The sequence below is a fragment of the Terrapene carolina genome, unplaced genomic scaffold (assembly GCF_002925995.2).
Source record: "Terrapene carolina triunguis isolate 2854851 unplaced genomic scaffold, T_m_triunguis-2.0 Scaffold714, whole genome shotgun sequence".
Lineage (NCBI taxonomy): Eukaryota > Metazoa > Chordata > Testudines > Emydidae > Terrapene > Terrapene triunguis.
The window spans coordinates 11,611,487-11,638,562 of NW_020665065.1; the positions used below are offsets into that span (position 1 = coordinate 11,611,487).

General features: G+C 44.8%; 1 protein-coding gene across 3 annotated transcripts in view; it reads right to left on the reverse strand.

The window, feature by feature from the left end:
• MTOR (mechanistic target of rapamycin kinase) overlaps positions 1-27,076 on the reverse strand; it is a 103,853-nt gene that overhangs the window by 13,026 nt on the left and 63,751 nt on the right. For all 3 annotated transcript variants that reach the window (XM_024210561.3, XM_024210560.3, XM_029913528.1), the window contains 15 exons: positions 23,023-23,162; positions 19,466-19,566; positions 17,294-17,409; positions 15,210-15,287; positions 14,504-14,611; positions 11,516-11,641; positions 10,426-10,557; positions 6,416-6,531; positions 4,563-4,680; positions 3,717-3,923; positions 3,085-3,185; positions 2,753-2,849; positions 1,956-2,054; positions 1,058-1,180; positions 199-381 (listed from right to left, as the gene is read on the reverse strand). In XM_024210561.3, the coding sequence (XP_024066329.1) occupies positions 199-381; positions 1,058-1,180; positions 1,956-2,054; positions 2,753-2,849; positions 3,085-3,185; positions 3,717-3,923; positions 4,563-4,680; positions 6,416-6,531; positions 10,426-10,557; positions 11,516-11,641; positions 14,504-14,611; positions 15,210-15,287; positions 17,294-17,409; positions 19,466-19,566; positions 23,023-23,162 (1,845 nt within the window). The remainder of the gene's footprint in view (positions 1-198; positions 382-1,057; positions 1,181-1,955; positions 2,055-2,752; positions 2,850-3,084; positions 3,186-3,716; positions 3,924-4,562; positions 4,681-6,415; positions 6,532-10,425; positions 10,558-11,515; positions 11,642-14,503; positions 14,612-15,209; positions 15,288-17,293; positions 17,410-19,465; positions 19,567-23,022; positions 23,163-27,076) is intronic.

Here is a 27,076-nt window from a genome sequence, read left to right on the forward strand (position 1 = left end):
AGAGAGAGAGAGAGAGAGAGAGAGAGAGAGAGAGAGAGAGAGAGAGACACACGCCACACACAGCAGCCCTCCATTCAATAATAAAAAATCCATTGCCTTTTTTACTACCTTGATAAAAGGTACTGGGAATGTTTTTGAGGCAGGGTGTTCGTTTTTTGGGGCTACAGGAAGCTCAGACTGCACTCCACTAGCAGATACCTGATTGAAAGATGTTTCCTTGAGAGTCTGGGGCCCACGCTCCATCATAGCATGGAGTGGCTCCAGCACCTCAAACATTCCCTTCACATTCCTCTCTCCAAAGTACAGACGGGATGCCTCTTCCAGCCCTTCATGCCACATCTCATGCCAGAGGATGGCTACCCGGATCAGCTCTTCGCTCACCTGGATTAGGATAGGGAAGATAATAAATTCCTATGGGGGGAAAAAAAATCGCATGGACGCAGAGAGGCTTAAAAGTACTGGACTACTTTCACCTTGAGAATGATTTCACCTACTCCCTGCTGGTGGCTAGAGGATGCCACACAAACCTCTACTTGATAAACTTTCTCCTGTGAGTACCCTATTGGACTACTATAAACTGATTTGCTCCCCTGCCAATATGTTTGCAATCACATGAAGTTTGCCTGGTAATATATTCGTGTCTTTCAGTTATTCATTAAGAATTTAGCAATCAAGATAAACTGGCCCCTTCCCCAGAAACAAGTCAGACTTGGGATGTTCTGTTTCCCTTTCTCATTAAATTAATGTTTCTCTTTATGGAGCTAATGATTCCCTTTCCCCATTCTCCTCACCTCCCCAGGTTCATCTGTGACAAACATCATAATCCCAATATTTAAAGTTTATGGTCCCATCACACTAGAAAGTCTCCTGGAGACTGTGTACTCTAACACTATCATTCCTTCCCAACAAATTCATCATACTCAGAATCAACAAATCAACATTTTTCTTTGGTTTCATGGGAGAGAATATTGCTATAAGAACAGACCAAAAAACCTTAATATGGCTGGTGCATCAGTCCCTGGAATGATTCTTTATTGACCATACACACAGCACTCACCATCATCGCCTGCTGTACCAGAGTGTTACTGTGCTCACACATGTTTTTCAGGATCTTATTGGCAGCATTGTGGCGTGCAGTTGTGGTGGACTTAGAGGCCACAGTCAAGGGGTAGATCAAAGCCTATGACAGACATCACACAGTAATAATTTATAACTGCACACACATAACAGCGGCTGCATAGATCAAGAGACTAACAAGACTAAAACAAAATAAAATAAAGTCCCAAGCACATAGAAACCAGGTGACAAACCTGCTTCAATACTATTCTACTAAGAAATGACAATTTTGCAGCAGAAAAAGTAACTCACTTATTGAAATGGATAACTGAAGGATTAAACACATTTGTTTTTCCATCAGAAAGTCCCACTATCTGAAATGCTTGGATTTTCACTGATCAGATAGCAGGGTAATTCCAGTGGTGATGAACTGGTGCCAAACTGATAGAGGAAAGAAAATTCTTCTCCCCAGCATGCTAGGACAGATTCTCTACACCAAGGTAGGAAATGCAGCTAGTGTGTTAGCAACAGCTACTGTCCCATAACAATTACTTAATGGAGTTAAATTTAAGGAATCAATTTTCACCATCAGGTGTCCCAACAGACAGAGAGGACTTTAAATTCTGTCTGGGCTCAGTGCTGCATGTCTCATCTGCCCCTCGTTTCTATCTTTCCTGTGAGGCGGCTGAGGGGAAAAATCTTTCAGGGGAATGAGTAAGCTATTCAGGCGAGATAGCAGTAATGAAGCTTGTCTGATATAAACTATAACCAGTCCTGTGCCAGCATCTGACCCTCACTCCTTCACTCCCTAGTCACTCTCATTATAGACATCTAATAGAATAAGGAAGCTTTATTTGACCAAGAATCTATTGAGAATCTTCCTCAGGGCCACAGCTTACCTGCGGGTGATATCTTCCAATATCTGTGAGGAGCTGGTGAATGAGGCGCCCCACTAAAGGCCGAGGGGTATCGATTCTTGCAATGAGCTGAGGGATCACCTGATAGCAAAGGCGAGAAAATAAAGATCCCAGTCACACTCGCATGTATAGTTCACAAGCTGCTCAGTCCAACCACTCTCATCAGAGACCTCAAAGGCTCTGTTCGTCCACCGCAAAGTAGCCAGAGATTCCAGCATGCATTCTACAAACTAGACAGAGAATACAGAGATCCAAATGGTGATGTCAGAGGTACAGAACAGCTATGTGACTATCATGTGCAACCAGTCCCTTGTGGTAGATATTAATTCCTGCACACAGTGGTGGATGATACTCCCCATGCAAACTGTTTCAGGCTTCTCCCACATCTTGAACAAGCAAATAAAAAGTGGAGCCTCTTGTATGAAACGCAGTCTACACAGTCATCCTGAAACGGACTGAGGGTCTGGATTACAGAAGAGTAGCACAGCAGGGTTTCACACCCCATTGCCATTACTGCATGTTATGTCTAACTTTAAAATCCCTCATCCTTTCTCCTTCTCTGGCACTAATCAGATCAGACAGGCATCCAGGCATGCTGCTCCAGTGTCTGTCCAAGGAGCTTATTAAAAGATTTACAATTCCTACTGTGGGCACCCTGCTCTCATCAGGTCACGTACAGAGGTTCCATTGGCAGGGTGCCATTTGGCATATTACAGTCATTGAGATTCCAAAGGGGTAGGTAAGAAGTGGAATCTACCCCAGCCCCTCCTACTCCTTACCTGCAGCCAGGTGTCTATTTGGATTGCCTTGACCCCTTCAACCAGAGCTTCATTGACATCAGGCCAGTGACCATAGTCAAACCATAGAGTAAGGACCCTGAAGAAAGAAAAACAGGACATTCCAGTGTCTTGTTTTCAGAACCTACAGCAGTCTCTTCTTCCCCACAACCAAGAACATGTGGTTATAAACAAGCTTGGACTGACTGTTCAGTCTTCGATTTGTTTAGCTGTACGTGAAGAGAGCAGGAACATGTTACAGGGAGTCCTAAAGTGAGTGAGTTCTGTACATCACTAGCAGCTTGATGTTGTTTGGTGTGTGCTTTACTAGGTACCTGAGAGTGTCCTGGAGATTGTTGCCTCGAGACAGAGAGATAGAGCGGAAGAAACCCTGGACAGCAGGGACGGTATACAGCAAGAGGGTCTTGGACAAATCCTGTGGGAATGAAAATAGCTGCCTTAGTTCTACAAAAGCATCTGAGGTTGTATCAGCGGGAAGGCGGTAGGCAATGGAGTGCAAGGTGAACACGTCTCTCAGCCTGCAGGCTGCCCCCATGAATTCTGAGCAGAGGGGAGGGAAACATATATACAGGCATGCATATGATTCACACCAACCCTGTCTCTAGCCCTCACTCCCACAGGACATATTCATATATTCCAGCACCCAGTACTCTATACTTAAGTCCACACCTACCTCCCACCCTTGCAGAGAATACGTAGATACCCCCTGTTCTTTCCTCACCACCTCCCCTGCAGTGCAACAGCAGCTAGGGTTCTTATTATACTTGAATTTATGGGCAAAAATTATAAAACACTAAGAACTACTAAAACTTTCTGCTTCAAATTATACCTCCTATAATGTGTGTCATTAGAGACTTCTCAGAAAGGAAAGTCACATGATATGCCTTTGAATCAATTCACCCACCAAGCGGCGCCACTCATCCCCAGCAGGCAGGGAGGGCCGTACCTCAGTGACTTTCTTTTGCACAGGAGATGGAATGGGACTGTTCTCTGTGCTCTCTGCCTCGCTGTCGCTACCGCTGCCCTCCGTGTTGGCACTGGTGATGCTGGCTCCACTGGCATGACGCAGTTTCTTCTTCTCATCTCTGGCCTGGTTTTGATGTTTGTAGTGAAGCACAGCCTCAAAGTTCATCACTGCCCAGGCGTGCCAGGCCTGCCGATGGAGGAGCAGAATATCAACAGGAATCCCAAGAACGATGAAGCCTCTACACAGCCCCCACTTTCTAGTGATTAAAGGATCCCTGCTGCAGCAAAATAAAATTAGGCCCTCCCCCCCCCCTCCCATCTAGCTCGTCGAAGGACAAGAGGAAATGAAATATAAGGAGAGGACAATGGGGGAGAGACAGAAGGGTACATGGTGAGGAGCAGGCTGCCCAAGGGGATATCTGGTCTCAAATGTGTAGGAACACTTTTAGTTCTCAAAGGAGCTTCTGGCTTCACCGTGGAAATCCTATAGAATTACAACACGTCATGGAGCAAGTTTTAACACTTCCCCATAGATTAATTTCCCCCATTCATCTAAGCAGCCATAATTAACCCATAAGGGAGAAGATCTCAAATGTGACAGCATGGGTTGAACTGCAGTCCCGTTCCACTGGTCAGCAAAAATCAGCGGCTGCATGTTGACCTGAGCTGCAGGGTCACTTCCACTGGGGTCAGTGATATACCAGTGTCTAACCTAGTTTAAGAGGGCAGAAGGTTATATGGGCCGCACAAGGCTGTGTTGTATTTTGGGATACAGGACTCCTTGTATTGCCTCCACAGTTTAGTACTGAGTTCTCTCCTCGGCTACCTTGTACCAGTTGCCGTCGTGCTCGGTTGAGGCACTGTAGTACTGCAGGACTTTGGGGATAGTGCTCTCATTGATGCCTTGCAGATTAAGCTGCCACTCGCCCAGTTTCAGGAAACACCTGAAAAAGCCAGGAAAATTAACCACCCGAAAACAGAACAAGCATTACGAAATCAGACTGTCAGTTTAAAATGCAGAATTCTTGTCCAAGCTCTGAAAAGAATGATCTGGAAACCCATTCGATAAGCCACCTTTAAACACAGACTGGGAAGAGCTACTCTGTAGTTAAAGTAGCTCACGAGGGTCAAGACTCCAAAGGTTCTGTTTCTAAACTCGGCTGCTAACTTGCTTTGATTCTGGGCAAGTCACAAACTCTCTGCGCCTCAGTATACCCAGTTATAAGATGAGGATAATAAGTGTCCCACTGGGCATCGGGAGGCTTAATTAATGTTCATAAAATGTTCTGAAATCCTCTTATGGAAATCACAATACAGGGGACGCTGTCACTATATGAGGTGCCGGACATAACGTACTGAGTGGCCACAGATAAAAGCATCACATAACCCACCCACCGCCAGCAGGCCCTGAGGGAATGCGCTATGAAAACCAGTCGCTAGGGTGCATGGAGACTAGTCTTGGCCACAGCCAAGAATCATTGTTCACTCCTGCCCCGAAGACAGGAAATAAAATATGTTCATTGCAACAGGAGGGATGCTCTGAAAGGTTTAATGCTTAGTTCCCTCGGGAAGCTTTAAGTGCAATAATGCAGCCCAGTCCTTTCTATCTGTTTCAATTTTCAATGAGTGTTACACAGGAAAAATTCAGTGCTGAACTCATCAGCACTTGCCTTTCAAGCTAGATCATTACAGGTGGCGTAGGAAGAGAATGGCTGTTATAAAACTCTCATTCTGGAAAGAATATACAGTTATGAAAAAATAAAGGTCCTTTTTAAAGTTCCGTTCAGCAGTAAAACCTCATCATCTTTTGATCATTCAGTTTCTTACTCGAACAGGAAATGATAGAATCTCCAGGCCCCAAGAACTCAGAAGGGAAACTGACATTTTTACTAGACGTATTTTTAACGTAACACTATTTTTTAAGAGGCTACCTCAAGCTGGGCACCCGGTTGCCAGAAGCACAGCTGCATCAAGTGCCTGAGCTGCCAGAAGCCTGGATGTGCCAGGCTGAGCCAGCCATGTGGAAGTGTTTCTTTACTGCTGACTGGAACCCCCCAAAAACAAAGAATTAATCATGCTGGGACCTCTGGCTTCTTCAATCAATCAGCCACACAGCAGGAAAAATACAACCAGCTGCCTGAGACAAACACAAGCTTGCTTAAAGGATGTCTCAGTGTCATTAACCAATGTCATTCAGCAGAGCCTCTGAATTTGCAGAAGGCTTAGCTGCTGGAATTACACACTGGACAGGCATGTGACATAACACAACCGGCCTCTATCGGCAAAATGAAGACAACTCTGGCCCTCCCCATTCTACAGGGCCGGCTCCAGGCACCAGCGCAGGAAGCAGGTGCTTGGGGCAGTCAATGGAAAGGGGCGGCACGTCCGGATCTTCGGCGGCAGGTCCCTCATTCCCTCTTCGAGGGAAGGACCGGCTGCCAAATTGCCGCCGAAGAATGAAGCGGCACGGTAGAGCAGCTGCCGAAGCGCTGCCGATCGCGGCTTTATCTTTTTTTTTTTCCCCCCTCGTTGCCGCTTGGGGCGGCAAAAAAGCTGGAGCCGGCCCTGCCATTCTAAGTGGAATTACTGTTCATGTATTTTCTGCAAGGATTCTGCAACCTCAGAATCTGTGCTGGTGGCAATAACCAGGCACTGGACCTCAAAGGACACCGTACTAACCGTGCCATGAGTTTGTGGAGTTCCTGCTTGTGCTGCTGGTCTTCGGTTGCGATGGCATGCTGTGCTTGTTGCTGCATTGTCTGCACAAAGTGCTGCATATGCTGGAAGGCATCGATCTGCAATCGGATGTCGAGAGTATGAACGTACGGGCTAAATACAGCTTCACAAGGGAGAAGGCGATCTATTGGAAATACAGGTATTCCTGGGAGCCAAAGCAGATCTTAATTTCCCCCTCAATGCCCTCTAACCATTTACACCCATATGGAATAACTTTGCTTTATATGATGGATGTATAAATGGATTTATTCTATGTTCTTTCATGCACGGTAAAGACTGTTAGGTGCCATGAATCTTGAATCACCACCTCACAAATCTGGCAACTGAACTGCTACTCGGGACTTAACTTCAGTGGACTCACCTTCATCTCATACATTCAGCCAAAAGCCTGGCTGTAGAGATGTGCCCTAGTACTATGCTCTTCAGGCCAACAAAATCTGGCTCTGGCAACTTGACAAAGTCAACTCTACAAACGAGAACCTTCAACGGAGAAGGGTCTACTGCTGGGCCTGGAAAATGTGATCCTAGGAATCCAACAAAAACCTCTCAGCTGATTTGCCATAGGACATTGGGGCATGTCCCAGATTATCCAGGACTTCGATGAATGTAACCAGCACCCTGAAATTCACTTGGAAGCAAAGAGGTGGCTAATGTAGAGCAGACATTCTTAAATAATCTGGTGGCCCACCAAATTTAGGAGGGATTTTGTCATCTGTAAATATGTCACAGTGGCAAGCAGATTGATGGTAGCAGAGATTACGGGAAGCCCATCTATAACACACTTTGCATGAGAAAACTGGTTTGAGGAAAAACTGCCTAAGGAAACTTGCAGCTTCTTGGGCTTCCCTCTTCTCCCCTCAGACTCCAGGCCTGGCTCATAGTGCCAGTCCTGAAGTATTTTAGATCTTTAACTAGTTGAAAGGTCCAGACTTGTCTGCAGGTTGTTTTGGAAGCCTCATGGAACAGCACATGGCTCTTTTTCTGATGGGCTAGAGAGAGTTTAGTGCGGAAGCAGCTCCTGATAGCAAGATTTGGGGAAAAATACTTTCAACTCAATGAAAAAAATTAAAAGCAAGAAAAATTGAAGTTAAATGTCAAAAGAGGTGTCTGCGCGCCACTGGAAGCGATTAAAGCTAAAGCCCTTGAAATATAAAAGGTCACTTCAGGTCAGGAACTGCACAATGTGCTATTAAGAGGCCAATTTGTTTCTCTTCTGTCTATGGGAATGAGCATTTTTCTCATTAACGGAGCTATTTAAGAGGGTGAGACAGGAGACACCTGAATTGGAATGACTCATCAGCTCAGTGCAAATGTCAACCTTATTTTTCAGCATGCTGAATTCAATCAATCATCAGGAAAAAAAGAGTTTTAACCGAGAGGCAGAACATAGAAAATTGTCATGCTGCTAATCCGAACACAGGGATAGCAGAGGGATCTTTATGTGGTTAATAAGATACCCATCCCCATTAAATATCTGCCAGTAAACTGGTAGTACTCTTCTACTGAATGTAACTAAGGTTTATCTAAAATGGGTGAAGACATACTTTTAAAAACCTGATGCTCCCAACCTCCCATTCCTACCCATGCCTGGCAATCTGCTTCCTTATGTCACTATACAGAATAAAACTCTTCTGTTTCAATTGACATGAATTCTAAGGCAATGTACTCCCGAGTATCAAAGTGGGCAGTTTATTTAAACAAGTGGATTTATAAATCAATGTGCGGTTTTGTAGTGGGAGGAATCTCTTTGGCCTGCAGTGGTTGGCAAAAGTCTTTGTTTGGAGAGGCTCTGCGGGGTTTATTCTCTCACTACACCACATCTCTGAGAAAGGCTAATATTAGTCTATAGGTGCAGAGTGGAAGCTCACCATCTAGACCTCATTTTGTCTTTCAGTGGATTTGGGAGGTGTCAAGTTAGAAGTAGATAGCTAACAACAGAGCAAGTTTCAGGCAAGTTATGACTTATTCCAAATCTGAGCGTGGCAGGAGAAACCTCAGCCTTCTACAACTACAGATCCGCACTAAAAGTTATACAGGGTCCCACATCGAGGTTACATGCCTGGTCACATAACGTTCTAAAAACAGCCATATGTCTATATGCATTCTATTTCACAGATACATAATAAAAAAAACAACCACTATTCGATCACGTAGTCCATCCCCCAGCAATACAAGAATGTTCCCACATTTTCAGTGTTTTGTCCAGATGAAACACAAGCATCCACATTTTCTAGATTGCAGTCCCTGTCACATTGTAACCCGGCTTCTGCTATGACAGGGCTGCAGCTCTAGCCTGCATTTCAAAAATCAAGCACTTACATTTAAAAGGTGTGCAAAGAGCCTATTTAATAGTCATGGGTCCCTGTCTCCAAGCAGAACAGAGCTCACAACCAATGCTGAACCTTACATGCAGTTCGAATACTGTCCTGGGGATGAGGTATTGCTTAACCAGCACTATAAATACACACAGAGCTTTACAAACTAGAAACAGAGAGGCATAGCCCCTGCACCAAAGAGGCTATATAATGCAATAAAGAAAGAGAACAGCTCAGGTATTGGAGGGTGTGTGTCTGATCCCTGTCCTCCCTCTCCTTCAATCTTCACTGTCTTCTTCTATTGTGTCATACCGAACAGCCTTGCTCTCATGACCCTGCATAATCTTGTCTCAGCTTCTTCCTGTGCTCTTATGCCCTTTTTTTCCTCTTTCATACGCCACACAATCCTTTCTCCGGCTGCTTCTCTTACTCGGTGCACACCTTCTTTCATGCTGCTCACTACAACTGTCCCTCACATCTTGCCTACCAAGCACCCTCTTTCTCCATCACAGATCAAGTAGAAGACTTGAAAGCATCAATCCGAGGTCCTCCTTCCCTTACATAGGCAGTCAGTGGAGAGGAGATATACCTGGAGGTATGACAGAGAATGATACCATGGAGATACCTCATGGCATTTATTGAATAGAGTAGGAGACCGCTCTGGTGCACTCTGTTCTACACACAGGCAGCTCCTTATGCTTTTTACATTTCACGGAAGAGGGTTAGGCTAAGTGCTTGCAAATGGCACGGTCCCAGCGCTGGCAAGCCCAAAGACAGAAAAACTGAAAAAGATGTGGTAGAACATTTGAGAATAAACAGAGGCTTTAATGTATATTAAAAAAAAGAGAAGTCATCCCGTCTAGAGCTTACTGGATTTGAGTATGTAAACTCTTTCTGTGTTGCAATGTTAGAACATTCATCCCAGGCTCCTCACAACCAAGTTGTTCTCCTGACAAAGCCCTAGGTACTTTCCAGCTGCCTCTCGGTTGGAAGTTTTCATCTGTTGAATGTTTTCATCCATACCCATCACAAAAATCTATTTTGCCTTTTCTTTATTGAGGTTGCAACTAGTTTTCTTGCTTTTTTTACTGGGCATCACCGTGGGGTACACGTGTGACTGTGAGACCATGATTCTGGGGCAGCTTGTGGGGATGACAAGCTCCTTCGCTCTGTCAGCCTATAGCCCTGACCAGGGGATAGCCAGGTGGGCACAAATGGGCATGATTTGGGAGATGGCAATTTCAGTATCCTTGTGATGGGGTGGCTGGGAGCACACCATACATCAGCAAGTAGGTAAAAACCCTGGCAAGGGCATCCTATCTACCGCTGATGCTTCTTTACGCCTCTCAGGAAACTGCTGCTGATTTATTTTGGGGACTTGAAATCAAAAGAGAGCAAATTGGGTTTAGATCCTCTGTGCTCCTTTAGGATTTTTAATAAGTCTTGAAAAAGATTTTACCAAATTAAAAAAAATAAAATGATTTATTTGCCTTTTTTTGGGTAAAATCATTATCATCATCAGCTGAAGCCTGGTTTTGTTCCTTGGGGACTTGAGAGCTAGTGGCTATGACACCGCAAGAAACTGAAAACAGAGCAACTGAGAGTGGAAAGGATTCCGAGGTTCTAAATAACATGTACCTTGCGGGCACTCTTCCACATGTGTTTCATGTAGGCATAAGTCACTTGGGGATGAACAGTTGGCAATGGGTGATCCAGCTGTCGAGATGGGTCTACTCCCAGGAGTAGTACAAGTGTCTTGTGGGCCAAAGCCTTGAAAGAATGGCAAAGAAAAAAAAAACAGGTTATAACATGCTTACTCTCACCTCTACAGTCCCTTGTTCATAACAGTCTCTAATGACAACCGCGTAAAGTGACATTGCTTCTCCGTATTAAGGGGGACATAGGCAGGTCACGTCATGCAGAAAGTGCAGCTGTGCACTGGAACATGTGCATGGCTACACTTCCACTGTATGCCCATGTGAGTTTCATATATAACGTCTGATTTAACAATTCTGCATGGTCACTGTGGAGAAGTAGCCCCAGGTCACACAGTCTCGCCGCGTACCTTGTGTTAGTATTTCATCAGTTACACCGGTATTCTCAGCATAGAACCCAGTTCACAATAACTGTCAAACTAGAGGTTATGGATTGAGGCAGAGAAAACTGGCTCTGAAGCAATTTAGAACAAGCTTCTATGCTCAAAGGCCACCTGGGACATGGAACAAGTTGTCAGAAAGTAGTAAGCAACTGTATCGATACACAGGGGAGAGGGATGTGGTTTGGTAAAACGTAAGAGTGAACTGCTACCGCTGTTATCTGTACTGAGGGTTATGGAGAGATACATACTCCAGCAGCCTGATTACTATTTCCTGTATTTACAAGGACAACCGCCCCCTCCCCACAACAGACCATATGTTTTCTCCTGGCCCTACATGTTATGTTTTCACATCAGTAGCCAATAAAGAGTGGGAATTCTTTGTGGTCTATGTATCTTTTTGGTAATAAATATTATTGAGGTTACTGCCCGAACTAGGAGCGTAACAATGATACTAACATAACTATCTAGATATGATGGAAAGTGCAAAGTAAGAGCCAAGCATTAATAATACTAACACTATTACATTAAAGTTTTCAGACCCAGCATGGGAACAGAACTCGGCTGTAAGTCTCTCTTAGGATGACTATTTGCCCCCTGATGACAGTGGTTTCCCACAATCCTCTGACTCACCAGTCTCCCACTCTTGCCACATAGGCTGGCGTACTTGAGCCAAGTTCTCATGTCCTCGTGGGGGTTGACAACGAGAGACCGGACCATAAGTATTCTCTGCCAGTCCTCTACAATGCGCTGGCAGCCCTGGGAAAAGAAGTGCAGACAGAACCTATTAATGTTTCTTTTCCACTGGGACCATTCCTCCGTTCCCTCCATAACCAAAGAGCCTCTCCCCAAGATTAAAGTGACTGCTGTCCCCATACTTCACAGCAGACAGAGACATGGCACTAACTGGCTGCATTCTTAACATTGCTATGTGTGAATGAGGGTAAGTCCCTGAGCCTCATACTCAATAGTCAGAACCTCATTAGATGCCAGCTGGTTGCTCCAAGTCTAATGACATTCTCTAATGGAAAAAAGGAGAGCGACCTTTTACAGCAGACGCAGATCCAAAAGCAGAGCAGTTACTTCTGCCCTGTCAAAACAACAAGGCAAGGGTTTCACAACGTTTCCGAACCCAGCTTCGAACTTTATTTTTGGTTTCAACAGTGACTAGTTCCAATATCAGAAGGTACAAAAACAAAAAAGTTCTGAAAGCGGCCAAGAGATATTTTTGTTATTGCCCTTTTCCTTCCCCTCCTTGTTGCTGGTTTTTACAGACGCTGAAGTGATTTAGTTGACACTCTGCCAGAAATTGAATTGCCAGCTGCTAAGCTGCTAGAGCAGGCGTTGTCTGGTTACTGTCTACCTGTGCTGAGTGCCACAATAGCTTCAAGTCCAACAGAGCAGATGAGACAGGATCTGGCCCTGAAGCTGGAGGGTGCGTCCAGAGAGTTGGGTCTTGTCTACACTACAAAATTAAGTCGAAGTACAGCCACCGTGGTAATTACTGCAGTGGTTCATGTCCACAGTATGCCCCCTCTGTCAGCTCACAGTTGGAGCCCTCTTGCCCTGGGGCTGCCAGGCTCCAACTGTGAGCCCCAGGGTGGTGAGAAGGGGACCTCCAGCTGTGAGCCCTGCACGAGGCTGACAGCCACCAGGTGATGTAAGTAACGCAGTGTGTCGCACTAACGACATCGACCTACGCACTACGCCTCTTCGGCGGTGGAGTTATTACGTCGGCATAGTGGGCGACTTACATTGGTGGGAGCAATGTTGCAGTGTAGACACTTACAGAGTTCAGCAGACGTAAGCTGCCTTACACCGACCTAACTCTGTAGTGTAGACCAAGCCTCAGATGCAAAATTGGGGGTCATGGTGCACATATCTGATTGCTACTGGCCACCCACTGGGGCTTGGGCTGACTGGGTTGATCAAGTTCTTCAAGGGTGGGATAAATAAGTCTTTAAGAGGCCTCTGAAATTTAGGTGGATGCAGGACTGACTTAGACTTAATCCATCCCAGAGATCTATGGTAGACCGTGCCCACTGGAGACAAGCACAACTTTGTGACAGCAAGGGATTCTATCTGGAAGCAGCAACACAAATCTTTGCAGGCAAGTCAAATGCTCAATCAGCACGCGATCGTGAAGGGAAAATCTCATACCAAGGGAAAAAAGAAGGTCTTCTTATCTCTGATTAAATAGCTAAGTACCCCACTGACTTTTCAAAACTGGGTGCACGCAAATTAGACAGAAAAGCCTGTTCCATGCAGCCCTCCCTAATGCCCAAATCAATCTTCCACCAAATCATCTAAACAGGCATTTTATAATTATTATTAAGACACTATAAAATGTACAAGAACTGTATGTACTGTTTTCAGGACCATAAACAGCTGTACTCATAGGCATTACTCTCCCCATCACACTCAGCCTCTCCTCTCCAGAGGAATGTTCTCAGCTTTTCCAGACAAGAATGCAGTTTGGAAGCAAAAAGCATTGTCACAGCTCCCTAAATAGTTGAAATGTTCACAGTAGCAACAGGTAAACACCCTTCAGTGTGGGGGCCTGTATAGCAGTGAGAGAATTCTCTCTCCAGATGGAACACTGAAGTCCAATGCAGTTTATACACTTCATTCTAACTATAATTTGTTCCCCTGCGAGGAACATCTCTCTGGACAGTGCTAGAAGGTACTGCATGTGTTACTTCACGTACAGGCCCTCCCTCTCACAGAAAAGCTCCCTCCAGAAAGGATACCCACTCAAAATATTTAGGTGGTCTTAAGTCCTGAGACGTGTCTTGGGGTTATGCTCTCTAGGCAAAAGATGCATTAGCTTCCCAGTGGAATTGGTGAAAGCTCCATTGCTTGGGGCATTTAAAAAAGTGGACAGGACAAATCAATGGAGAATAGTAGGGGAACAATCTTGCACCGCCCAGGTGCGGTGGATAAGGTGACCTAAAATGCCAGGAAATTTCTATTAGAGAGACAAGGTGAGTGAGGTAATATCCCAGCAACGGATATTACCTCATTCACCTTGTCTATCTAACATACTGGGACCAACACGGCTGCAACACCACTGCATACAGGACATTTCTATGCCTCTTTGCACACTGATGCAGCGTCCTGTTTCTCAGTATTACTCATCCCAATCATTCCATCATGAATATTCATTTATATTTAACATGCAGACATGCAAATGAAAGAAGAGGAGCCGAGAAGTGTACTACCCTAGCACCTGCAAGCTAGACAGAACATTTGGACAAGTGGCCCTGCAGGTTTCACTAAAACCTCTACTCCACTCAGATCTCTTTAGAACTTGCTTTGGAGCAGGCACATTTGAAAGATCCTGTGTCAGGCTTTAAAATGAGCATGTACACCATTGCAGTGGCCAGAGGCATTAAATACATGTTGAGAACTTGCTTAGGACACGTCTGTAAAGAAGAGAGAAAGCAGGTTGTTGTGCATGCTCCAATGGGGGAGGAGGAGGGAGGGAGGGAGACAGGGTCTGATTGTCAGAAGTGCTGAGCACTCACAACTCTAACAGACATCAATGGGAGCTGTGGGTGCGCACTGCGTGAGCGTCCATACCACCGGCAGAAGGTATACAGAGGTTTATAGCAGATTTACCTGCAGTCGCTCCCACCATATCTGGCGGATGATCTCGCGTCGTTCTGGTACAAGTTTATACTGGATCACCTCTTCCAGCTCTGATAGCATCTGGCAGGATACCATAGCCTGAATGAAACAATCACATTCCATCCCAATCAATGCACGGTGAGTCCATGACTAAAGATCAGCACTTGGGTTTATCTACTGACCAAGAGGGAAAGAACAGGCAGTTGCCTTTCAGGTATCTTGATAATCCACTGTCTTCTAGGTTTCCTCAAACTGCTGCAACAAAAACCCCAATTCTGATTTGTGGAGGGAACTGCAGGGAATTTCATCTCCATCTTCACTTGAGCCTGAGCCTCCCACACAATGCTTCTAAACTTTGACCTTAAGGAGGACTTTCCACTGGGGTGTGAAGAAGTGAAAGGTGAGCTTTTCCACACGGAGACAGAACTAACCACAAAACTTGACCGGGGCAGAGGTAAGGGTTGGTAGTGGGGTGCTGAGTCCCGGTGTTCAGTCAGACACATTTTGCTCACTCTGCTTCTCAGTGGATTCAGACCCTTTTCTAAAAAGCCACAATCCCCACATACAAGAGCCATTTAGTTTGTGGGTCCGTGTGGCCTGCACAGGCCTTTATATTTGATATACAAATATAGTCAGGAAGCCCTGAGCTCATATAAATAACCTAAACTAACACGAAGGCTGCAGGTCAGATACTCACCCCATAGGCCCGACTGTAACTCTCTCCTGCCATGGCGGTCAGCTCAGCATCTAGCAGGTCTCTGGCCTTGTCAATGCACTGAAACGGAAGTTGAGACTTCAGTGTTGTGCCTTGTCCAAAGACAGTGACAGTTCACACCAACACTCAACTGTCCACTCTCAATTCTCCCAAAAGGAAGGTTGGAGCCACCCCAAACTCTGCCAGGCACCAGAAAAGGAGAGTCACCTATAGGGAGGATTAGCTCTAAAATGGAAACTAACAGAAAACTGGAGAATCCAATGGCGAGTATGGGGAAAAAATTGGGACTTGCATTTATAATCTAAACGTGGGTCCTGTCCATGGAAGTTTGGATTTGCTAAAGTCCCTCATACATAGACTGCGTCACCAGTGTTTGCCGTGCTTTTGACCCCAGTGTCCTTGCAAAGTCCAACTGTAACACTGAGTAAGGGACGGAGGAGTTGGGAGTTTGGTAATAAGTGTGAAACAACCAGTTACAGAAAAGCCTCAGGAGCTTTGGTTCTTTGATAACGTGCAGTTACTAAGGCCATGTCTACATTTACAAGCTTACAGTGGCACAGCTGTACCACTGTAACACCACTTGTGTAGCCGCATTCTGCTGACGGGAGAGAGTGCTCCCATCGACGACATAAAACCAGCTCAACAAGTGGCAGTAGCTATGTTGGGAGAATGTCTCCCACTGACAGCACTGTGCACACAAGTGTTTATGGCAGCAAAACTTGTCTCACTCAGGGAGGTGTTTTTTTCACACTCCTGAGCAACAAAAGTTTTGTTGACATAAGTGCTAGTGTAGTCATGGCCTTAGATGGACTTCACAGTTCTACGTGCCCCACTAACTTCTTACGAATGTTATAGACCCTGCAAACCCCACACATCTCAGTACAAATAAGACACTCTGAGTGCATGAAACAAGGTCCTGCTCTGGTGCCATTCATTATCTAATCTCTCATCTGTAACTTTTCCCTTTCAAAATGTTAAAGGTTAATTACAAACCCTAGTCCATTAAACACTCGGCTCATTTTCTTGTGCATATCACTCGGGATATGCACGTGTTCTGCCAGGGCAGATTGGATCGCTCCTTTATCGAATTCTGCAAGTCAGCACAGAATTCTGAGAAATCCTACACAAGTTTCCTTGGAAAGTAATCTACATGTTTCACACCTGCAAAGGGATGACGTTCCCCGTGAATTATGTCTGACAAAGATGCACTCAGACCAACAGGGCTCTGTTCAGCAGATGCTTTCCTTCCCCTTATGCCTCGTCTCAATCTAAGGGTACAGCTACACTACAATCAGAGTTGCGGCTGCAGGATGTGCAGACATACCCAAAGCTAGCTTTGACCTAGCTGGCTCAAACAACAATAGCAGGGAAGTCACAGCAGCCCGGTGGCAGAATGGGTTGTGTAACCCCACCCAGCTCGTGCTGCCAGTTTCACTGCTGTTGTTATTGGAGCTAGCTAGGTCAAAACTAGGTTATGTACGTCTCCACTTGCTGCAGTCACACCTCTAATTGCAGTGTAGACGTACCCTCAGGATTACAAAGACTCCTCACAGCTGCAAGGAAGATCGGGTACAGGAGATGCACAAGAAGGTAAAGATGGGCCATGCACCTAAACCAGAAAGTATGCATCAGTTGCAGCATCTGGCATTCGTTAACATTACTCTGAAAAGGCTTGGCAAACCCAAGAATGCACAGACTGACAAGGAGATACTGTTGTTCACGTCTCTAGCCATCAGTGCCCTTCACTGAATGCTGTCTTTTGCAGAACAATTTCCCAGACAGGATGTGTCCCATGACTTCCCTCCACCCGCCAAGAGGACACAATAGAACAGAAACCTGAGTACGAGTAAGACAACTCTTGGGCTAACATGTCTCTACACAGCGAGTGCAGTATTCATGGAAACACACAACAAACTGAGCCGTCAGGGGTCAGAGTTTCAACTTGAGAGACGTTATTAGCAGTTTCATGAGTTATGGCTAACCGCTTTCAAACCGGCTCCATTGCTGCATGGAAGGACACACAATCCTTTATTTACAGAAGCAAAGTCATGAAGGAAGATACTTACTTGTTGAGCCAATGAGAAGAGGTCTTGATGCAGTGCCAGCACGGCCCTGTAGAAGGCACCGTCATGGGTGTCCCTTGGGATCATGCAAGTATATTCCTCCATGCTATCCCACTGACCTGCAGAGACACGGACACGCTGGCTGATGCCACAGCCCTCTCTGACACCATGCTAGAACTAGACTCCAGTGTTAAGCACAGACTACAGTGGTTAGAATCACAGTGCTATTGGATCCCAGCCAAGTGACTAATTTGGAGTCCAAAGGCACCATGTGAGGTTTCATATACTGTTCTTTAAAGTAGCTGCCTTGGGATGGCTGAGGGAACTACAGAAAGACCTCACTTATCTGAAATCCCACATTATCCAAAACTCACTTATATTCCCCCTGCCCCCATGAAGCATTTGCATTGAAAAGCTTGAACCAACTTGATGTTCCCCTTTTATATAGATAAAGAGGATTCTACTCCAACGAGTGGCACAGAGCAGGCCAGGTGGGCACTCTTATTTACCCCAGCCCATAACACCAGAAAAAAAATAGTTCAGGAAATTAAAAAGGCAACAAATCTAAAAGATAAAAAGGATTTTTTTACTGCACCGTGCAATTACCCTGAGGAACCTGCTACTCCAGGATACTGTTGATCAGCCTAGCAAATTTTTTAATGTATATGAATAAGAGTACCATCTACATTACACTAACAAGGAAAAATTACAAGAGCTATCAGCTCTGCTTCAAGGAACGAACGGATCAGAAGCTATTTCTCCCACTGTGTAGCATTACACAAATAGAGATATCACAGGGGTTCTAAGACTTCCTCTGAAGCATCTGGCACTGGTTACAACTGGAGACAGGACACTGGATTAGATGGGCCACCAGGCTCTTCCAGGAAGGCAGTATTTATGTTGAGAGCTAGAGGTGACTGCTTTAGGGGCTCTGCATTAATGAAATAGAGGACCCACTTGTGGCACAATGCTCCATGTGTTTTTCTATACAGGCATCAAGTAGTGCAGTTGCTTCAAATGGATAAATTTTCACTTCTCTCCCAGTGAAAACACAGACATCAAAGCAAGCACTACAGTAATCTGTCTTCAGAAGGGACAAGCGACTTCATTAACAGGTTCAGCAAACTGTAATGTGGGTAGTTTTACAAGGCAAGGTTTAATTTTGGTAGGCAATGTTCTTGTATTCTTTGTGATAGAACAGCTGCAACATTAACATTGGGCTCTTGCGGAGGAAACTTTCGGGAATGTTTGGCTGCATTTTGGGGTTTCACAAAAGAGGAAGTTTACTCTCATTGGCTGGAGCTAGGCAGACAGCAGGCATGTGCTATGCAAGCTATCCCCACCTCTTTCCACTGATGCATCTCAAACAGGACCTATTTACAGAACTGTTCCACTCAGGGGCTTCTCGTGTGATAACATCCTGTCAAAATAGTTACGGAATGGATGGCTTTGCAGTTTTTCTGTTGTTCACAAACTAGTGAAATCACATCATGCTCATTTCATGTACAAACTACATTAGATTTGAAACTTATGAACCTAAGAACATAAGAATGGCCATACTGGGTCAGACCCAGTATCCTGTCTTCCGACAGGTGCCCCAGAGGGAATGAACAGAACAGGTAATCATCAAGTGATCCATCCCCTGTTGCTCATTCCCAGTTTCTGGCAAACAGAGGCTAGGGACACGATTCCTGCCCATCCTGGCTAAGCGCCATTGATGGACCCTATCCTCCGTGAATTTATCTAGTTCTTTTTTGAACCCTGTTATAGTCAGCAGAGGTCAAAGGGTACTATATTAATCCATCCGTTTATTATTATTACGGCCTCAAAAGGTACCTCTTCATTACCTAAGAGTGCATTGGCAGCTTTTGCATAGCAGGTTTCATTGTGGGCTTGAACATTAAATGACCTTCATTATTTATATGCATCTGATGAAGTGGGTTCTAGACTATGAAAGCTTATGCCCAAATAAATGGGTTAGTCTCTAAGGTGCCACAAGGACTCCTTGTTGATTTTATTATTTCATGTAACCCTATTAATAAGCTTGCCCCCGCTCTATAGGTTCTCTCATCTTGTGATTCAGACTTCTTAAAAGATGTAAATTACACCCCTGAACTCATTCCTGAATTGCTAGCTTACACCATCCCTCAAGCACAGCTGGAAGGCATACCTTACCTAAGCCCCAAGCAGCAGCAGCAGCCATCCTAGCCATCTTGGCTTGAGTTTCATCATTTACCAGCGTCCACTTTTCACAGCACTGCTGATGAAGCTGCCCCCTGGGAGGAATAATTCAGTTTCAGGTTAGTGAAAACCTCCTCAATGGGTTTTGCTTTGTGTGACAGCCACCTTCCAAGGTGTCCCTTGTACTGAGGTTTCAAAGAAGTTCTAAATGCCCCTTGTTTTAAGCAGGCGGGTCGTGTTTTCTGGATTTAATGTAACACCCTGTTCTAGGATGGCGCTGACAGCTCAGTTTTTAAAATGTTTTAATAGCTTCTAGGGAATAAGAACAATCTTACACCTAGAGTTTTTACTGGCCTATCCCCATCAATCCTTTTTTACATAGAGGAGAAGAAGGGGGTTTACTGCTTCCCTTTTGGCAAGTCCACAGACATAATGTGGTTTGGTCAATGAGGAGTTATTTAACCTCAGAACAGCTCAAGAACATCTAATCTAAACCAGTCAAAAATTATTTAAAAAACGGAGCTGTCAGTTTCAGCCTAGAACAGGGTATTACATTCAATCCAGAATTCATAACCCACATGCTTAAAGCAAGGAACATTTGGTACTTCTTTGGAAACCTCAGTAAAAAGGACACCTGTGATGAATGGGTTCTGCACAGTTCCTGGCTCCCGGCTTTGTTAAACACACTTTGGATAAACACACTATGCGGTCTGCATGCTTCAAAAAGTGCAGCTACACAATCACAGTTACAGTCAATAAGGATGAGGACTTGTCTCAATGGGTTCTTAAAGGGGACTCTCCAATCTTCACCTCTAGTAGAGGGGAACCTCCAAGATGCTTTCATCAACCTGGAATGTGTTGTTGATCACACCAATTATTCTGGGTGTTGCAAGTTCAGTATTTCTCAGCCTGGAAAGTCTGTAGCAACAAAGCAGCTGTTAACTATGAGGGAGACCAACTTGCCTTCTCATTGCTAGTCTCTAGTCCCAGTGAGGAAGATGAATTAGTCAACACGAGAATGGATGAGTTGCCACAGGCAAGAGAGTCATACTGACAGCTTAATGGTCCAGGAAAAAACAGCAGCAGCAGTGAATCAGTATCCAATCTGAGCTAATACAGAAGCATGGCTCTTGCAGACATAATTATACCAGGAGATAAGTGGCTAGGCCTGCCTTGGCTGCACTTTCAAATATTCACTGCACAGCATGCTGAGAATGACAGCATGGTGCAGCATCAATTCCAGAGGAACTGTCAAGCAGAAACAAGCAGCACGAATAGTTCAGCACTACACCAGAAGACAGACAGCAGCCCAAGTTGAATACGGCACTAAATCCTCCACCTTGGGATTGTGACATTATGGTCAGTGGGAAGGAGGTGGCCACACGACAGTGGCACTGTTGGGTTATATGAAATATTTACTTTGTTTGATAGTGACATAAGCTCCCTCTTTGATGCAGAAATAGGCCCTGTTGCTTCCTTCCCAGCAGACCTTGTGAAGTTAAAAGAAACTTAGCTGCAAGCTGCACTGTTTAGGAAAAATCTTACTACACAGAACTAGAAGTGTACAGCCAGGAAAGAAGAAGATGGGCAATAGGAGCTGTTCTAAATTGTGAACAGGAATACACTATGATTTTATATACAGTTCTTTAGTAAGGAAATAAAACAAAGCAGTGAGCTGTTAAAACTCACACGCCAAATGCAATTACATGACGAGTCTCAAACTTCTCTAGGCTATTATCTGATACTAAAAAACTACCACCTGTGGAGGTGTTGCAATATCTCTCTGCATCTTGCTTCAGTGTAGCCAATTACACAGAAGAGAATCATTTTTGATTCTGGAGAACTAGATCATGGAATGACCAGGCTCTTGCTATTACATCCTCTCCAGGAACACTGTTTCCTCCCATATCTCTCCAGCACTAAAGTCTTCAAATATTGGGTCTGACTTCCTTCCCGCACCCCCTTGCCAAAACAGCAACAGTAAGGGGAGCATTACTTAAGCAGCCATGTGAAATGTAACCATAGGACAGAATGGCTGGGATTCCAGTAACACTGCCTGCATATCAAATGGGCCGCAGGGCATTTCCTGTGCTGTCAGGACACCCAGTACACATATCGAACATTATCTGGACAGAGGGTTGGTCTTTTGTACATCAGGAAAGGTTGAATGCAAGTCAGAACACTGGGATTACCTCCCTTCCTGCAGAATATGCCAACAGATACAGGGGTTTATAGCTCCTATAGAAAAACAAAATCTTTCAGAATAAATCTCTCCCAAGTGTAGGGAAGCAGACGATTGATCAGAAAGGATGATTTCTACAGGAGGGAGAAATCCCATCTACCCCTGGTGGGAACTGCCTACTCCTTGCAAGGACAAATAAGAGACTGTCCACCAGGAGGCTCCATTCTTCCTGCTGCAAAAACTCAGGAAGCAGGAGGAGGTAGACAAATGCTGTTTGGATTTTGGACTTCTCGGGCAGCCCAGCAGTTTCCAGGCAGCTCAGTTTATGCAGCAGTACGATGACCTCAATGGAGAGGAATCTTCTTCCTGTGTGCCGTCACATGGGTTCCTGTCAGGACCCATCAGCACACAGGCCTAGTGACATGAGAAGCTCAGTAGAGAGGCAGGACATGCACAGATTTGCTGTGCCTGGAGGCAGAACTGCACACTACAGTGCACAGGACCTGTCTTCTCTAATTAGCCTCTTGATTCAAGGTGAGCATGGGGAACACCATAATCTGCAAGTTCTAAATCATTAATGGGTCTCTCTCTGGTGGAAACAAACTCCGATGTCATGATCTATGTGCCAAAGACATGGACGTAATGTGGTTTCCATCAGTGAATGCCAAAAAAGACAAAAACTAATAAAATGTTAAAAACAGTCAAGATAAGAAACTCAGACATCTGCAGCAGACTTGGTGAAAGGGGTTTAAAATGAATGATTTATCTGGCATAATCTCATTCAGATTGCTACCGGGAAGTAGGCAACATTGTTGACACTTGCACAAAAAAGTCCACGCATTCCAGACAGGCATGTGAATAATGCTGAATAGGCCAAGTAAAGCTAAATGAGTCATCATGGAAGGCTCTCACTTTTTGGTGGTAGTTTTGAACCATACTGCCTAGTTATGTGTTCCCAGAACTCCTCTCTATTAAAGGCGGAACAGAACTGATCAGCTGCATGTCCCCTTTCAGGTGGAACTTGGCTAATCAGATGGCTTCACCCTAAAAGGCTCAGACAGGGATGTCCAACACCTGCAACAAGGTGCTGCCTTGATGTGTAGGGTGAGCAGCAACTTGATATTTTCTAAATGTTAGGAAAGTACAAATAAATGGTAATTCAAGGAATTCACCTGACGGGTAGCACGAATGGCAAAATTCACCAGGCAAATAGTAAGCAGATTTCAGAAATAATTCGCCATATTTCTGGAGCAAAATGAAACAGAGAAATAGCAAAACAGGAGGAGGCTGGGTCTGAAATCAACTGAAACAGGAAAAGCTGTTTGAGCTCAAACTTTTCTGGATTCTCAATTCTGAATTCTCCTCTTACCATTCTCCAAGTGCTTCCAGGCAACGCATACGTCCCAGCATCAGCTCAGGATCATCCTTGTTTGTGTCCATCTTCTTGTCATAGGCCACAAGGGCATCCTCCCACTCGTGGAGCTTCTCATACCAGGTAGCTTGGATTTCCTGTAGGCGGCGAAAGATCAGAAGCAGCATCAGTGCTCGCTCTCTCACCCGCCCCCCTCCCATGACAGCTACTGTAGCTTTTCCTGGAACATGCTAGCCACTTGAAATTGAAGGAATCTACACACTGTCTCCCAAAGAGTACTAGCTCTTGTTGATAGTAACACAGAGGCTGTTCAGAAGGTTAGATATTAACCAGTCTTCAGTTTTTAGGTCAACTAATGGGACCTAGATATATGTTTGTTTTTACTCCCTTTACCTGTGCTGTTAGTTTAATAGCATTCAAGGACTTAGATCAGTGATTCTCATTCTGCGGCTTGTGAGCCGCAAGTGAGTCTTTAATTTGTCTCCAGGATGCTTTTACTATGTTATTAATCAACTAAGTTATCAACTTGCATTAAGTTATTAACTTATTTACTGTGAGAATTATATATGTATATATATAAAAACTAAATATTTCCCGGTCATATTGTTTAAATATAAATAGTACTATAGTAAATGAAACAATGAATTCATACAACTGTGGCTCTTTTGGGTAATGTTGATCGCTAATTTGGCTCCTGAACCACTGAGGTCTGAGTATCACTGACTTAGATGCATTATTATACAGGAGAGTTTCCATGTCCCAGGCAGTTGGACTGAACCTATTTTGCATACATAAATTATTGAAATTACATGCCATTATGTTTATTGTGGTTGGTAAATTGAGATCCAATTTCTTACTTGCTAGGGAAAGGCAAGAAGTGCAGGTACTGAATATATACTCAGCAGCAGCAGTGCCAGATAACTGAGAATTCTGCATACACAGGAGCCCACTATGATGTCTGCACATCCACCATCTCACCGTGGCTAGTCCAGATTTGCCAACAGTACCAGGAGGAACTGGATACAGGATATTTATCAGCAAACCTAGCCGCGGGGCTCTAAATAGGCATGTCTATGGGTGGTTAAAGTGCTTACAGAGAATTCCTAACAAGACCACCAAAGACATTCAATCTCTGGTTTGCAGGTTCCAACTTAAAATGTTTCATCTGCCCTTAAAGATTCAAGCTTGCTAATTCTCATGGAAGTTGAATTAGTTGTTTGTCCAGCTCTGCTCGTTACACCCAGCCTTTTGTCCATGTTGAATATCAGCACAAACTCTGCTATGACAGATGGAAGCTCACTTTGTGCTAGTGAGAAAGCTGTAATCTGTATACCTGACAAACCTGCAAGACAGGAGCTAAATGCATTAGGTACGTTACAGGGATGAATACCAGATTTTCTTCCCACTGATCTACTGAAATACTAATATGAATAGTTTGGGGAGTGGGCAGAGGGGAACTATACCTCAAAGATACCCATCTGTCATTATTCCACATGGATGAATTTAAGCCAGAAGAGCAGCACTGTACACAAGAATGAAGCAGCTAACCACAAAATCTACAACTGTGCAGAATGCAGTTGGGTTGGTGCTGGGCCATTTCGCAGCAGGGGAAGATTCTTGAGTGATGGTCTGGTCCTAACCCCTACCTTAAGGGGAAAGATTGTGGTATGCAACACAGGCTGTAGAAATAAACCAACTGGTGATCATTATCTACTGCACAAACCTTTCTTCAACCTCTTGTTTCTTTATGGATTTTAATTTTCAGGAAATAAAAGTCTGCTTTGAATTCCTTGAGATTTTTTCCACACCGGATTCCCTGCCAATGTTCTTTTCTGCTCAGCCCTTGGCAGCTCTTGTTCTGGCATACGCCAAAATAGGATTTTATTTATTTTATTTTTTTCACATCCATGTGGGCTGTTGGTAGGATAAACTAGACACTGCACTTCCGTGTCCTCCACGTGAGACACTAATGCCTGCGCCTTGCCCTAGTTCGCTGTGGGTCTCCAGCTCGCAACCGACTGCTTCAAAACCCGTTAAAGAGCAAAAGGGAACCTTTTCTCTAGATTTATATGTTTAAAGAGAGCTCATCTGAAATGTCCTCTTCACTCCCCCATCTTGAGCACTCAGGCCCACCCAATTCTTTCTAGAGAGTTCGATTACAATGACGTAATAGAATGAGGCAACCTGGGACTCTGCTTCCTCCACAAAGCAGATACTTCAGGAAGCAACAACAGCTGTCGGGACATTCTAAAATCAGTTCTCTTCCTACACAGGGCCCCTTTTCCAATCTCGGGCCAAACTTTACATAGCGCCTCTAAAAGAGTTCGACCTGAATCAAACCCATCACTGCTGTGCTTACACCTGACCAGTATCCACATTCCCAGTGGTCCCCACTAGAGGGGCCTATTTAAAAGGGGAACATTGTCCATTGCATTTCTGCTGCCGCCTCCCCTTTTGTCAAGGAAGTTGCCTTTCAGACTCCTTCCTCTGTATTAGATCAGAATGGGTGGAGGGGAGATTCCTGAATGCAAGTGAAGAGGAGAGAGAGAGAGAGAGAGAGAGTGCACGAGTGTGTGTGTCAAACTGATTGAGCTGCCATTTTGAAGGGCCATTACCAAGATGTACCAGCTATTGGGTAAGCTCTTGTGCTCACTTGGGTGAAGGAAGGGTTAGAGATACAACCCTTATTAAAATCTATCTAGGTACGTATGGGGCCCTGTCACTGCAGTAGCTGAGTGCCTACCAAAAATGTAACAATAGGGAGGGGAGGGATAGCTCAGTGGTTTGAGCATTGGCCTGCTCAACCCAGGGTTGTGAGTTCAATCCTTGAGGGGGCCGCTTAAGAATCGGGGGCAAAATCAGTACTTGGTCCTGCTAGTGAAGGCAGGGGGCTGGACTTGATGACCTTTCAAGGTCCCTTCCAGCTCTAGGAGATAGATTTATGGAGATATACCTATCTCCATTCCGTCAAAGGAACAGACATCCAAATAAAATGGCTTGTTACTCTGCGTTCCCGAGCACCCACAATTCCCACAAATGTCAATGGCAGTTACAGGAGGTGGGTTCTTCTAAAAATCAGGTCACTTATGTAGGTGCCTAAGTGTGGATTTAAGTGCCTAATTTTAGGCACACAAGCTTGACCACTTTGGCTTTAGCCCCCACCCTGTAGGTTAGCAGTCTTCAATTTAGCCATTAGATCAAGCCCACCTACAGAGACTTGGGGAATTAGTTCAGAAGGGGGCTTCCCCTGCTGCCTTTGCCTGGGTAAGTACTTTCATTGGTACCTGGCCAGGCAGCTGAGTCCACAGCACCCGCACCCACAAGCATCACCTGAATCACCTATACTTCCACAGCCGTGAAAAAACTTGGATCGCTGCAAATGCAGCTAGGAGAGTGAATCCCTTCTCTGTGGGATGTGCATACTCCCACCGTTCTTTTTATGAGGAGCATTTAAAAAAAAAGACACGTGAGCCAGAATAGGCCAGTATTTCTGTCCAAGAGCTTCACAGTGAGATTGTACTGCACTAATTCAGTACACTAGACAGCAGTTGACTCTCCTTTCCTCTCCCTCTGTGCTGGACAATCATGTCTGCAGTCAACCACAGACCTGGCAGATAGCCTCTGTTTTCTACTCCATCACTTCTGGCATTTCATTAAAACGTGTCAGGACAAGCAGAGAGAGAGAGACCCTCAGGCTGCTCTTCAGAGGTTTATTATGCTTTAAAGCACAACCCATGAGAGTTGAAGGACTGTTCTCCTGCCCACACACCCTCCTCAGCAACGAAAGAGTGAGCGGCACTGTTCAGAGTAGTCACGACAGGCGAGACTCTATGCTGGTTATAAAACATATGGCAAAGTGAATGTGATGCTTTTATAATAGCACCCTTCATTCAAACAGTGATTTACTTATAGGGAGGCAGCCAAGGAAATTCTCCCTGTAAACATTCCATAGTTCCCAGATACAAGTAGGTTTCCTGCCTAAACCTTCTGTGTTATAATTTTCTGGAACTTGCCTTATCCTTTGATAAATATATTACAATCACGTTATTTA